The sequence below is a fragment of the Tachypleus tridentatus genome, chromosome 13 (assembly GCF_004210375.1).
Source record: "Tachypleus tridentatus isolate NWPU-2018 chromosome 13, ASM421037v1, whole genome shotgun sequence".
In the NCBI taxonomy this organism is placed as follows: Eukaryota; Metazoa; Arthropoda; class Merostomata; order Xiphosura; family Limulidae; genus Tachypleus; species Tachypleus tridentatus.
In genome coordinates, this window is record NC_134837.1 from 270190644 (window position 1) to 270207514 (window position 16871).

The 16871-nt window shown below is 37.2% G+C and overlaps 1 protein-coding gene across 1 annotated transcript in view; it reads right to left on the reverse strand.

The window, feature by feature from the left end:
• Positions 1-16871, reverse strand: part of LOC143237624 (developmentally-regulated GTP-binding protein 2-like) — a 54007-nt gene that overhangs the window by 14051 nt on the left and 23085 nt on the right. Inside the window, exons 9-10 of the mRNA XM_076477085.1 lie at positions 7052-7226; positions 690-778 (exon numbers count right to left, since the gene is read on the reverse strand). Of these exons, the coding sequence (XP_076333200.1) occupies positions 690-778; positions 7052-7226 (264 nt within the window). The remainder of the gene's footprint in view (positions 1-689; positions 779-7051; positions 7227-16871) is intronic.

Genomic DNA, 16871 nt, shown 5'->3' on the forward strand with positions numbered 1-16871 from the left:
ATCACATTATATATGATACAAAACTGACAAATAAAACTTGTCAAATGATTTGATGCAAAACTCAACAAAAACTGGTGTCACATTACATATGATACAAAACATACAAAAAACTCATGCCACATTACATATGATACAGAATAAACAACAAAAACTACTGTCATATGAAATATGATACACAACAGAGACAAAAATTGGTGTCACAGTACATATGATACAAAACAGACAAATAAAACTTCTGTCGTATGACATATGATACAAAACAGACAAAACTTCTGTCACATTACATATGATACAGAACAGCCAACTAAGACTCGTGTCACATTACATATGATACACAACAGCCAAATAAAACTTGCTTCATGTCACGTATGATACAAAACAAAGAACTACAACTTGCGTCACATCACGTATGATGCAAAACACGCAACTAAAACTTGTGTCACATTACATACGGTACAAAACAGACAAATAAAACACGTGTCTCATTACGTATGATACAAAACAGAGAAATAAAACTTATATCACATTACATATAATACATATCAGATATTTAAAACTTGTGTCACATAACACAGTACACAACAGACAACTAAACATTGTCACATTACACATGATACACCACAGACAACTAAAACTTGTGTCACATTACACAAGATCATGGTGTCTCTGTTAGTTTTCTATATACTTACGTCCTCTTTTCTTGGTATAGATTCTAATTAGAGCAAGATTTTCCCAAAGATGTTCAAGTAAGCAGTCTAAGTTGAGCTTCATGTTACAGCTAAAACAGAAAAAACATTTTAAGTTTCTCTCCAAAAAGAAAGCTAATCCTTCAAAATGTCATTGTACACTGTCTGCTGTCTAATCCTACATGTTTTCATATCGTTGTACACTGTCTGCTGTCTAATCATACATGTTTTCATGTCATTCTACAGTGTCTGCTGTCTAATCCTACATGTTTTCATGTCATTCTACAGTGTCTGCTGTCTAATCCTACATGTTTTCATGTCATTGTACACTGTCTGCTCTCTAATCCTACATGTTTTCATATTTTACACTGTCTGCTGTCTAATCCCACATGTTTTCATGTCATTCTACAGTGTCTGCTGTCTAATCCTACATGTTTTCATGTCATTCTACAGTGTCTGCTGTCTAATCCTACATGTTTTCATGTCATTCTACAGTGTCTGCTGTCTAATTTTACATGTTTTCATGTCATTCTACAGTGTCTGCTGTCTAATCCTACATGTTTTCATGTCATTCTACAGAGTCTGCTGTCTAATTTTACATGTTTTCATATCATTGTACACTGTCTGCTGTCTAATCCTACATGTTTTCATATCATTGTACACTGTCTGCTGTCTAATCCCACATGTTTTCATGTCATTCTACAGTGTCTGCTGTCTAATCCTACATGTTTTCATGTCATTCTACAGTGTCTGCTGTCTAATTTTACATATTATCATGTCATTGTACAGTGTCAACTGTTTAATCCTACATGTTACAATGCCATTGACATAGAAAAGTCAAGACATTCCTCTCTACCTTATAAGTACCAGCCAACTACACTGGTACACTACTATCCATTGTATTGTATAGTTAGAGTACACTATTATCCAGTGTGATGTTCAGAAATATTACACTACTATTCAGTATAATGTAAAGTGTCAGTGCACTACTATCCAGTGTTGTGTAGTAACAGTACACTACCATCCAGTGTGTTGTAGTAACAGTACACTACCATCCAGTGTGTTGTACAGTGACCGTACACTACTATCCAGTGTGTTGTACAGTGATCATACACTACCATCCAGTGTGTTGTACAGTGATCGTACACTACCATCCAGTGTGTTGTACAGTGATCGTACACTACCATCCAGTGTGTTGTACAGTGATAGTACACTACTATCCAGTGTGTTGTACAGTGCTCATACACTACTATCCAGTGTGTTGTACAGTGCTCATACACTACTATCCAGTGTATTGTACAGTGATCGTACACTACTATCCAGTGTGTTGTACAGTGATCGTACACTACCATCCAGTGTGTTGTACAGTGATCGTACACTACCATCCAGTGTGTTGTACAGTGATCGTACACTACCATCCAGTGTGTTGTACAGTGATCGTACACTACCATCCAGTGTGTTGTACAGTGATAGTACACTACCATCCAGTGTTGTGTAGTAACAGTACACTGCTATCAAGTGTGTTGTACAGTGCTCATACACTACTATCCAGTGTGTTGTACAGTGCTCATACACTGCTATCCAGTGTTGTGTAGTAACAGTACACTACTATCCAGTGTGTTGTACAGTGATCGTACACTACCATCCAGTGTGTTGTTCAGTGATCGTACAGTACCATCCAGAGTGTTGTACAGTGATCGTACACTACCATCCAGTGTTGTACAGTGATCGTACAGTACCATCCAGAGTGTTGTACAGTGATCGTACAGTACCATCCAGAGTGTTGTACAGTGATCGCATTACACTACCATCCAGTGTGTTGTACAGTACCATCCAGAGTGTTGTACAGTGATCATACACTACCATCCAGTGTGTTGTACAGTACCATCCAGAGTGTTGTACAGTGATCGCAGTACACTACCATCCAGTGTGTTGTACAGTTTCATCCAGAGTGTTGTACAGTGATGCATTACACTACCATCCAGTGTGTTGTACAGTGATAGTACACTACTATCCAGTGTGTTGTACAGTGATCGTACAGTACCATCCAGTGAGTTGTACAGTGATAGTACCCTACCATCCAGTGTTGTGTAGTAACAGTACACTACCATCCAGAGTGTTGTACAGTGATCGTAAACCACCATCCAGTGTGTTGTACAGTGCTCATACACTACTATCCAGTGTTGTTTAGTAACAGTACACTACTATCAAGTGTGTTGTGGAGTGCTCATACACTACTATCCAGTGTGTTGTACAGTGCTCATACACTACTATCCAGTGTTCTGTAGTAACAGTACACTACTATCCAGTGTGTTGTACAGTGGTTGTACACTACCATCCAGTGTGTTGTACAGTGATCGTACAGTACCATCCAGTGTGTTGTAGAGTGATCGTACAGTACCATCCAGTGTGTTGTAGAGTGATCGTACAGTACCATCCAGAGTGTTGTACAGTGATCATACAGTACCATCCAGAGTGTTGTACAGTGATCGTACACTACCATCCAGTGTGTTGTACAATGATCGTACAGTACCATCCAGAGTGTTGTACAGTGATCGTACACTACCATCCAGTGTGTTGTACAATGATCGTACAGTACCATCCAGAGTGTTGTACAATGATCGTACAGTACCATCCAGAGTGTTGTACAGTAATCGTACACTACCATCCAGTGTGTTGTACAGTGATCGTACACTACCATCCAGTGTGTTGTACAGTGATAGTACACTACTATCCAGTGTGTTGTACAGTGCTCATACACTACTATCCAGTGTGTTGTACAGTGCTCATACACTACTATCCAGTGTATTGTACAGTGATCGTACACTACTATCCAGTGTGTGTTGTACAGTGATGGTACACTACCATCCAGTGTGTTGTACAGTGATGGTACACTACCATCCAGTGTGTTGTACAGTGATCGTACACTACCATCCAGTGTGTTGTACAGTGATCGTACACTACCATCCAGTGTGTTGTACAGTGATAGTACACTACCATCCAGTGTTGTGTAGTAACAGTACACTGCTATCAAGTGTGTTGTACAGTGCTCATACACTACTATCCAGTGTGTTGTACAGTGCTCATACACTGCTATCCAGTGTTGTGTAGTAACAGTACACTACTATCCAGTGTGTTGTACAGTGATCGTACACTACCATCCAGTGTGTTGTTCAGTGATCGTACAGTACCATCCAGAGTGTTGTACAGTGATCGTACACTACCATCCAGTGTTGTACAGTGATCGTACAGTACCATCCAGAGTGTTGTACAGTGATCGTACAGTACCATCCAGAGTGTTGTACTGTGATCGTACACTACCATCCAGTGTGTTGTACAGTACCATCCAGAGTGTTGTACAGTGATCATACACTACCATCCAGTGTGTTGTACAGTACCATCCAGAGTGTTGTACAGTGATCGTACACTACCATCCAGTGTGTTGTACAGTACCATCCAGAGTGTTGTACAGTGATCGTACACTACCATCCAGTGTGTTGTACAGTGATAGTACACTACTATCCAGTGTGTTGTACAGTGATCGTACAGTACCATCCAGTGAGTTGTACAGTGATAGTACCCTACCATCCAGTGTTGTGTAGTAACAGTACACTACCATCCAGAGTGTTGTACAGTGATCGTAAACCACCATCCAGTGTGTTGTACAGTGCTCATACACTACTATCCAGTGTTGTTTAGTAACAGTACACTACTATCAAGTGTGTTGTGGAGTGCTCATACACTACTATCCAGTGTGTTGTACAGTGCTCATACACTACTATCCAGTGTTCTGTAGTAACAGTACACTACTATCCAGTGTGTTGTACAGTGGTTGTACACTACCATCCAGTGTGTTGTACAGTGATCGTACAGTACCATCCAGTGTGTTGTAGAGTGATCGTACAGTACCATCCAGTGTGTTGTAGAGTGATGTACACTACCATCCAGAGTGTTGTACAGTGATCATACACTACCATCCAGAGTGTTGTACAGTGATCGTACACTACCATCCAGTGTGTTGTACAGTGATCATTACACTACCATCCAGAGTGTTGTACAGTGATGCAGTACACTACCATCCAGTGTGTTGTACAGTGATCGTACACTACCATCCAGAGTGTTGTACAGTGATCGCATTACACTACCATCCAGAGTGTTGTACAGTAATCGTACACTACCATCCAGTGTGTTGTTCAGTGATAGTACACTACTATCCAGTGTGTTGTACAGTGATCGTACACTACCATCCAGAGTTTTGTACAGTGATCGTACACTACCATCCAGTGTGTTGTACAGTGATAGTACACTACTATCCAGTGTGTTGTACAGTGATCGTACACTACAATCCAGTGTGTTGTACAGTGATCGTACACTACCATCCAGTGTGTTGTACAGTGATCGTACACTACCATCCAGTGTGTTGTACAGTGCTCATACACTACTATCCAGTGTTGTGTAGTAACAGTACACTACTATCAAGTGTGTTGTACAGTGCTCATACACTACTATCCAGTGTTGTGTAGTAACAGTACACTACTATCAAGTGTTGTACAGTGCTCATACACTACTATCCAGTGTGTTGTAGAGTGCTCATACACTACTATCCAGTGTGTTGTACAGTGCTCATACACTACCATCCAGTGTGTTGTACAGTGATCATTACACTACCATCCAGTGTGTTGTACAGTGATCGTACACTACCATCCAGTGTGTTGTACAGTACCATCCAGAGTGTTGTACAGTGATCGTACACTACCATCCAGTGTGTTGTACAGTGATAGTACACTACTATCCAGTGTGTTGTACAGTGATCGTACAGTACCATCCAGTGTGTTGTACAGTGATAGTACCCTACCATCCAGTGTTGTGTAGTAACAGTACACTACCATCCAGAGTGTTGTACAGTGTAAACCACCATCCAGTGTGTTGTACAGTGCTCATACACTACTATCCAGTGTTGTTTAGTAACAGTACACTACTATCAAGTGTGTTGTGGAGTGCTCATACACTACTATCCAGTGTGTTGTACAGTGCTCATACACTACTATCCAGTGTTGTGTAGTAACAGTACACTACTATCCAGTGTGTTGTACAGTGGTTGTACACTACCATCCAGTGTGTTGTACAGTGATCGTACAGTACCATCCAGAGTGTTGTACAGTGATAGTACACTACTATCCAGTGTGTTGTACAGTGATCGTACAGTACCATCCAGTGTGTTGTACAGTGATAGTACACTACCATCCAGTGTTGTGTAGTAACAGTACACTACCATCCAGAGTGTTGTACAGTGATCGTAAACCACCATCCAGTGTGTTGTACAGTGCTCATACACTACTATCCAGTGTTGTTTAGTAACAGTACACTACTATCAAGTGTGTTGTGGAGTGCTCATACACTACTATCCAGTGTGTTGTACAGTGCTCATACACTACTATCCAGTGTGTTGTACAGTGCTCATACACTACTATCCAGTGTTGTGTAGTAACAGTACACTACTATCCAGTGTGTTGTACAGTGGTTGTACACTACCATCCAGAGTGTTGTACAGTGATCATACAGTACCATCCAGAGTGTTGTACAGTGATCGTACACTACCATCCAGTGTGTTGTACAATGATCGTACAGTACCATCCAGAGTGTTGTACAGTGATCGTACACTACCATCCAGTGTGTTGTACAGTGATAGTACACTACTATCCAGTGTGTTGTACAGTGATCATACACTACCATCCAGAGTGTTGTACAGTGATCGTACACTACCATCCAGTGTGTTGTACAGTGATAGTACACTACTATCCAGTGTTGTGTAGTAACAGTACACTACTATCAAGTGTGTTGTACAGTGCTCATACACTACTATCCAGTGTTGTGTAGTAACAGTACACTACTATCAAGTGTTGTACAGTGCTCATACACTACTATCCAGTGTGTTGTAGAGTGCTCATACATTACTATCCAGTGTATTTGTACAGTGCTCATACACTACCATCCAGTGTGTTGTACAGTGATCGTACACTACCATCCAGAGTGTTGTACAGTGATCGTACACTACCATCCAGAGTGTTGTACAGTGATCGTACACTACCATCCAGAGTGTTGTACAGTGATAGTACACTACCATCCAGTGTGTTGTACAGTGATAGTACACTACCATCCAGTGTGTTGTACAGTGATAGTACACTATATCCAGTGTGTTGTACAACGCTTAACTGTTGTAGTTCACAGTGATGTAGTAAACCATGTCAACCAATAGTTTATAGATACACACCTTTTTTCTTTTCCCTCCTATATCTTTGGTTTTAAGGTTTAGAATCCCCCTTTAGACTTGGATTTAGTCTTGAGAATGATAAATACACACTTACCTCACTACAACAGTGTGAGGTTGTCTAGCAAGCCTGTCCACTTCTTCAATTGACACCTGATCAATCTTGTTCAAGACATACAAGCAGGGTAAGTACACACGATTTCGAGCAATTACGTCAATGAATTCATCTGGACTGCAGTCTTCTCTGAACAGGACTTCTGCATTAAATATCTCTGATAACACATTTGTGGTAAGGAAATAATTTACTTACAGGAAAAATACACTATTACCCCATTATATGGTAATATATTATTTAACATTGTAATTACATATACAAATTATTAATAACTATATTATTTAACACAATACAAACATATAAAAATTATTAATAACTATACTATTTAATGCTATAACCAGATATGATAATTATTAATATCTATACTATTTAACACTATAACCAGAAATGATAATTATTAATAACTATATTATTTAACACTATAACCAGATATGATAATTATTAATAACTATATTATTTAACACTATACCTAGTTATGACAATTACTAATAACTATATTATTTAACATTATACCTAGATATGATAATTATTAATAACTATAATATTTAACACTGTACCATCATATGAAAATTAATAACTATATTATTTAACACTATAACACGATATGATAATTGTTAATAAATATATTATTTAACACTATAACCAAATAGGATAATTATTAATAACTATATTATTTAACACTATAACCAGATATGATAATTGTTAATAACTATATTATTTAACACTATACCTAGATATGATAATTGTTAACAACTATATTATTTAACACTATACCTAGATATGATAATTGTTAACTATATTATTTAACACTATACCTAGATATGATAATTGTTAATAACTATATTATTTAACACTATAACCAGATATGATAATTATTAATAACTATATTATTTAACACTATACTATCATATGAAAATTAATAACTATGTTATTTAACACTGTAACCAGATATGATAATTGTTAATAACTATATTATTTAACACTATAACCAGATATGATAATTGTTAATAACTATATTATTTAACACTATAACCAGATATGATAATTGTTAATAACTATATTATTTAACACTATAACCAGATAGGATAATTATTAATAACTATATTATTTAACACTATACCTAGATATGATAATTGTTAATAACTATATTATTTAACACTATAAAGGTTTAGTATTAACTAATACTGTAATGGTTTATGTTTAGTGTTAACTAATAGTGTAATGTTTTATATTCAGGTTTAGTATTAACTAATATTGTAATGGTTTTTGTTTAGTGTTAACTAATAGTGTAATGTTTTATATTCAGGTTTAGTATTAACTAATACTGTAATGGTTTATGTTTAGTGTTAACTAATAGTGTATTGTTTTATATTGATGTTTAGTATTAACTAATACTGTAATGGTTTATGTTTAGTGTTAACTAATACAACATTACAGTATTAGTCAGCACTAAATCTGAACATTACAGTATTTGTTAATACTAAACCTGAATATAAAACATTACAGTATTAGTCAACACTGAACCTGAATATAAAACATTACAGTATTAGTTAACACAAAACCTGAATATAAAACATTACAGTATTAGTTAACACTAAACCTGAACATAAAACACTACAGTATTAGTTAACACTAAACCTGAATATAAAACATTACAGTATTAGTTAACACTAAACCTGAATATAAAACATTACAGTATTAGTTAACACTAAACCTGAATATAAAACATTACAGTATTAGTTAACACTAAACCTGAATATAAAACATTACAGTATTAGTTAACACTAAACCTGAATATAAAACATTACAGTATTAGTTAACACTAAACCTGAATATAAAACATTACAGTATTAGTTGACACTAAACCTGAATATAAAACATTACAGTATTAGTTAACACTAAACCTGAATATAAAACATTACAGTGTTAGTTAACACTAAACCTGAATATAAAACATTACAGTATTAGTTAACACTAAACCTGAATATAAAACATTACAGTATTAGTTAACACTAAACCTGAATATAAAACATTACAGTGTTAGTTAACACTAAACCTGAACATAAAACACTACAGTATTAGTTAACACTAAACCTGAATATAAAACATTACAGTATTAGTTAACACTAAACCTGAATATAAAACATTACAGTATTAGTTAACACTAAACCTGAATATAAAACATTACAGTATTAGTTAACACTAAACCTGAATATAAAACATTACAGTATTAGTTAACACTAAACCTGAATATAAAACATTACAGTATTAGTTGACACTAAACCTGAATATAAAACATTACAGTATTAGTTAACACTAAACCTGAATATAAAACATTACAGTATTAGTTAACACTAAACCTGAATATAAAACATTACAGTGTTAGTTAACACTAAACCTGAATATAAAACATTACAGTATTAGTTAACACTAAACCTGAATATAAAACATTACAGTATTAGTTAATCCCAATGACGTTTTGTTACACTTTGTTTTTTTTTCTGAGCTTCAATGAAGGAAGCACAACAACAATATATTGGAGCAAGTAATGTAGGACAAACACCACCAATAACAAGATACTGTACTAAAGTAGGACAAACACCACCAATAACAAGATACTATGCTAATGTAGTACAAACAACAAGATACTATACAAATGCAGTACAAACAACAAGATACTTACTAAAGTAGGACAAACAACAAGATACTGCACTAATGTAGGACAAACAATATCAAGATACTGAAATAAGGTAGTGTAAACAATATCAAGATACTGTACTAAGGTAGTGTAAACAATATCAAGATACTGTACTAAGGTAGTGTAAACAATATCAAGATACTGTACTAATGTAGTTTAAACAACATCAAGATACTGTACCAAGGTAGTGTAAACAATATCAAGACACTGTGCTAAGGTAGTGTAAAATATATCAAGATACTGTACTAAGGTAGTGTAAACAATATCAAGATACTGTACTAATGTAGTGTAAAATATATCAAGATACTGTACTAAGGTAGTGTAAACAATATCAAGATACTGTACTAAGGTAGTGTAAAATATATCAAGATACTGTACTAATGTAGTGTAAACAGTATCAAGATACTGTGCTAAGGTAGTGTAAACAATATCAAGATACTGTACTAATGTAGTGTAAAATATATCAAAATGCTGTACTAAGGTAGTGTAAACAATATCAAGATACTGTACCAAGGTAGTGTAAACAATATCAAGACACTGTGCTAAGGTAGTGTAAAATATATCAAGATACTGTACTAAGGTAGTGTAAACAATATCAAGATACTGTACTACTGTAGGACAAACAACAAGATACTGTACTACTGTGGGACAAACCACAACAACAAAATACTGTAATAATGTCAGACAAACAACAAAAAAATACTATACTCGTGTACAACAAACCACAACAACAAATACTATAATCATGTATGATAAACCACAACAACAAATACTATACTCATGTACGATAAACCACAACAACAAATACTATACTCATGTATGATAAACCACAACAACAAATACTATACTCATGTATGATAAACCACAACAACAAATACTATACTCATGTATGATAAACTACAACAACAAATACTATACTCATGTATGATAAACCACAACAACAAATACTTTCCTCATGTATGATAAACCACAACAACAAATACTATACTCATGTATGATAAACCACAACAACAAAAAATAATGTTTTCATTTACGACAAACCACAACAACAAAAAATAATGTTTTCATTTACGACAAACCACAACAACAAAAAATAATGTTTTCATTTACGACAAACCACAACAACAAAAAATACTGTTTTCATTTACGACAAACCACAACAACAAAAAATACTGTTTTCATTTAATTTACAACAAAACACAACAAGAAACAATACTATACTCGTTTATGACAAACCACAACAACAAAAAATACTATACTAATGTAGGACAAACCATAACAAAAAAATACTCATGTATGACAAACCACAACAAGAAAAAAATACTCATGTATGACAAACCACAACAAGAAAAAATAATCATGTAAGGCAAACCACAACAAGAAAAAATACTCATGTATGGCAAACCACAACAAGAAAAAATACTAATGCATGACAATCCACAACAAAAAAACATACTTAACTAATGTAGTACAAATAACAACAAGAAAATATAATATATTCATGTATGACAAACCACAACAAGATACTGCAGTAACGTAGAATAAACCACAACATCAAGATACTGCACTAATGTAGGTTGGTTGATTTAGTGTTTTACGACACAAAGTAGCTAGGCTGTCTGCACCAAACGTCCAGTAAAAAGTTAAAAGTAAATTCAGTAAAATTCATAAAAGGAAATTAACGTAAAACAAAACAAAGTTTAAAAAAACATAAATAGCATAAAACCAATGTTTACATCTAGTCTACAATGTTAAGAGAAAAACGACAGTAATACAAGTTTGTAAAGGACTTTCTGTAGCATGACTGTACAAAAACCACAGTACTTAATGTTACGGTCAGTTTCTAATTTCAAATTGAACTAGATGAATTGTGATTTTTAAAAGGGAGCCACATTAAAAAGGCGTAATGTATAAATTATAAACTTAAATGGTATTATAAAGATTAATGGCCTTTAAAAAACTAAAAACATTTTCAAGGTGGACAGTGTTACCATCACCAATAACACTGTCTAACATCATGGACAAACCTTGGAACAGAACATGTTTAAAATGGGGCCGTTGTTGTGAATTATAACGATGACAAGAAAGTAAAATGTGGCTTATTGTGATCTGAGTGTTGCACAATCTGCACACTGGTGCATCAGTTCCAGGTAAAAGAAAACGATGAGTTAAAAAACTGTGACCAATGCGTAGCCTAGTTAGAACAACTTCCTCTTTCCAATCCTTACGGTAACAAGACGGCCAAAGTCCAATATAAAGTTTTATTTAGAAAAGCTTGTTTTCGCGTTGCTCACTCCAAGTCGACTGTCAGCTGGCACTGATCCAAGCCTTAAATACAGGACCATACTCTATATATGGGACAGGCACAGCGATGATAGTGACAGAACAGATAGACTTAGCTGCAGTGCAGGCAAGCTCATTCCTGCAAATACCAACATGGCTCAGTATCCAGAAAAACTGGATAGAAGTAGGTGTTAAAGAGAAATGGGCCAGTTGGTTTTGAATATCAGCAAGAACAGAGTGTGAACCAATGTGAAGCGATTCCAGGGCCAGTAGAGAACTAAGCGAGTCAGAATAAATCGTGCAGTTTGAGTACTGTTTAGCTTCTATGTGATCCAGGACAAGAGAAATAGCATACACTTCAGCAGTGAACACAGAAGCTGAAGAGGGGATTCTGCGAGCAACCACGAACCACAACAAACCATGGCAAAGCCCACACAGTCACCTGATTTCAAGCCATCTGTATAAATAGTAATGGAAGGATGGTTTGAAAGATGTTCAGCAAATAGCAGACAGTATTTCCAATCAGGAGTGTTTACTTTTCTCAGATGACTTAAAGATAAGTCACATTTGGGGACTGTATGAAGCCATGGTGGGATGAGCTGACCAGTGGATACAGCAATGTTATCCAAGGACAGACCCAATTCTTCTAACTGTGCCTGGATACGAAGGCCAAAAGGAGCAATGGCAGACCATCTTGTCTGAAAGAGCACGGCCCATCAAGAAAGAAAAATACAACCACAGGTGGGATGATTTGGTAAGGAATGAAGTTTCAAAGCATATAGTAAAGACAGTTGCAAATGGGGTAGGTGCAAAGAAGCTTCATGAGACTCTATGTATAAGCTCTAAACTGGGGAAGTGCAGAAAGCCCCAGTGCAGAGCCGGAGTCCTCGATAACGAATAGGGTCTAGCATCTTTAAGGCCGATGGTCTGGCAGAGCCTTAGACCAGTGATCCATAGTTACGTTTCGATCGAATAAGAGCACAATATATCCTTAATATAGGACGTCAATCCGCTCCCCAAGTGGTGGAAGAGAGGACATGGAAGATGTTCAGTGCTTTTGTACATTTGACCCACAGCTGCTTGATGTGTGGTATAAAGGTTAGCTTACAGTCAAATATAAGCCCCAAGAATTCAGAGACCACAGGCAGCACAATTTCACCAATACAGAGTTCAGGATCCGGGTGAATACCCATTGGTGGCAAAAGTGCATGCAAATAGTTTTAGAGAGAGAGAAAGTAAAGCCATTTTCTGTGATCCACTTCAGTAAACAATTGAGGGCAGTTGTAGCTGCTAATCAATATACCTCATGTTCGACAACTGACATGAGATGTAAAAGTGGTTGACAGAGCGCATTTGCAACAGTGAGAGAGAGTTGTTCAGTGATGGCATAAATTTTTATACTGAAAAGTGTGACACTCAGAACACAGCCCTGAGGGACTCCAAGTTCCTGTAGAAAAGAACAGGAGAGTGTCGAGCCCACATGAACTCTGAATCTCCTGTCCATTAAAAAAATTTTTAATAAAAATGGTCAAATGGCCATGTAACCCATGTTGTATCATAAGCCTTCTCAATGTCAAAGAATATTGATACAAGATGTTCTCATTTGAGAAAGGCTTCTCTGATTGATGTTTTAATTTGAATCAGGTGGTACATGATAGAGCGTTGTCATTGGAACCCACATTGAGTGGGCGAGAGGAGGTTGTTCGATTCAAGGAACCAAACAAGATGAGCATTAACCATCCTCTCTAAGGTCTTACAGAGACAACTCGTCAAAGCAATTGGATGGTAGTTTGAAGGAATCTTGGGATCCTTCTCAGGCTAAGAGAAAGGTATGACAATAGCCCAGTGCCAGGTATCAGGAAAAACATTTTCCTGCCAGATCCAGTTAAAAATAATCAGAAAAATAGCAATAGAAACAGGAGATAGATGGTGCAGCATCTCATAGTGTATATCATCAGGTCTGACTTATGTACTGCCAGACTGATGAAGGGCCACTTTGAGTTCAACCAGTGTGAGGGGACAATTATAGTCATAGAGACAATCAGCTCAAAAGGAAAAAGGTGATCGCTCTACCCGAAGTCTTGATGGCGAAGAATGCGGAGGATGAAGCAGAAGTGCTAGATATCTGGGAAAAGCTTTCACCCAGAGTGTCTGCAATACTTCAGGTATCAGCTACTTCCTGGCCATCAGAGAGCAAGATTGAGAGAACAGAATTATATTGTCCACTGACCTTTCTTGTCCCAAATGACTTTGGAACTGGTAGTAGAAGATATGCTGGTTGTGAACTTAATTCAAGATTCCTTCTGGATTTGACATCTTACCCATCGAGCATGTGCACAGGCCCGCTGGAAAGTGGTGAGGTTCGAAAGTGTGGAATATCTATGGAGAGTATCTCAGACTCATTTTTTATCCTTCCGTGCCATGTGGCAGGCAGGATTCCACTATGGACGAGGATATAGTGGAAAAGGTGTTGAGGTTTTAGAAATACATTAAGCAGTTGCTTGTATAATACTGTGAGTTACTGCTGCCACACACACAGACATCTACTGATGGCTTACAGACAATGGCAGGATCCAATTCTGCAAGAGCAGTGAAAGAGGGCCAGTTTGCCTGATCCAGCTTCCACCAGGGCACATGGGTCAGGTGGCTTCGACCACAGCCAGTCTCTCTCAAGATTATAGGAAAATGATCACTGCCTTGTGGATTATTGTCAACCCTCCATGAAAAATGGGAAAATAATGAAGGGGAGCAAATTGAGAGATCAGTAGCAGTAAAGAACTGACTAGGCAAATAGAAATGAGTACAAGAACGAGTACTGAAAAGAGAAAGATTATGATCAGAGAGTATATGCTCTAGAGAGCAAACCCTCCTGTCAATATCAGCACTTACTCAGAGGGAATGATGTCCATTAAAGTCCCCCAGAATTAAAAAATGGAGACAGCAACTGTTCAATGAGAGAATCAAGGTCTGATTGATCATATGTCTCTCCAGGTGACAGGTAGAGAGAAAAAACAGTGATGGTATAACCCAAGGAAATATGGATGGCTACGGCCTCCAAGGGTGTGTCAAGTGGCAAAGACAGTGATCATATGCTGATCAACCAACAGTGCCACCCCTCCATGCACTCGTCCATCACACAGCATGTTATCTCTGTAGAAAGAAAACTGCCGAAAGAAGACTGTATCGACAGGTTTCAGAAATGTTTCCTGTAAAGACAAACAGGATGGTATTAAACAATCAGTGTTTTGATGCCATCCAGATTAGAACGTAAACCTTGACAGTTCCATTGTATCACGGTGGCCATTTTTATTTACGTGTAGGCAAATTGGACAGAGATCCCTTCTGTTTATGACCATGTCTTTTTACCTTACTTTCCTTATTCGAGGGAGATCTATCAACCTCCATGTATCCTGCCCTGGTTTGATTGGGCAGGACTTTGTTGTTGATAGGGATTCCAGAGACTGAGGATGAGCGCAAATGATTGTTTTGCATCTTGGGGTGAGAGAGGAAGATGGATCTGAAGAAATACCTGTACCTGGAACTAAAGCATGTGGATCTTGGGGTTTGGTGGAATGGGTATATGGGACAGAGATAGGTGTCGAAATTGACTCATCAACTTTTGTAACCATGAAGGTCAAAAGACTTTTCATTTGTTTGGAGAATGATTCTTTAGGAGACACAGAGAGATCTGTCTGCACTCCCATAATAGCAGTGGAATGAAGTGCAGCAGCATATCTCCGAGATGAAGTGGTGGACAGCAACATTCGAGCCTCAGGATAAGTAATGTTATGAATCGTTTTCAAATGCTGCACCTCTTTTCCTTCCAACCATTTAGGGCAAGAACGAAAGTAGGACTGGTGAAATCCATTGCAATTGATGCAATGAGGGTCCGTTTCACACTCGTAGACATCATGGTTCTTGCCACTGCAACAAGCACACACCAGGGAAACACAGCATGATGTCTTCAAGTGACAGAACCGTTGACACTGGAAACATTGGAGAGGGTTTGGAATGTATGGCTGTACTCTGCAATTAAGATAACCTGCCTTGATGGTGGCAGGAGAACGTGGTGATGTAAATGTCAAAATGAGGACATTGGTCGGCACCATAATTCCATCTTTGTGAGTGAATATATACTTCACTGCAGAAACTCCTAGGGTGTAGAAACCAGTAAGAATCTCTGACTCTGGGATATCCTTGAAATCCCTCTCACCAATAACTCCTTGTGATGAATTCAAAGTAGCATGAGGTATAACCTCAATAGCTATATCCCCAATTGCCTTTGAAACCAACAGGAGATCACTGTGTTGAAATGTGGATGTTTCAACCAATACGTCACCATAATGAAGCTTCTTTACTGACTTTGAAGAGCCAGCAAGTCCCTCTAGTCTCTTCTGAATAAAAAAGGGGGACATTTGCCCTAAAGGTTTATCCGAAAGAGAATGTAATATAAGAAAATGAGGTACGTGTGTTACAGATGTTGAAGATTGCTGTTCAGTCTTCAAGACGTGGTCGCTTACCCATTGACTGTTTCTTCACTATTTTATTTAAATTTTCTGAAAGAGGATCCATAGGAAAAAAGAAAAATTTCGGTACCCACTGACCCCACCCACCATGGAGCCCTACGAGGGGATGCACTACAATGTCAAACAAGGACACTGCAGCAACGCCAGGGTTTCATGAGCACTATACAAAACATCAGCATCAAATACAATGTCCACAACACCTGGAGAACATCCAACACTGGTACTTGGTTCTTGTGGTCAATTGGACCAGCCGATTGACCCAAGGGGGGCTACTCCAAGACTGCCTGTCTGCAGA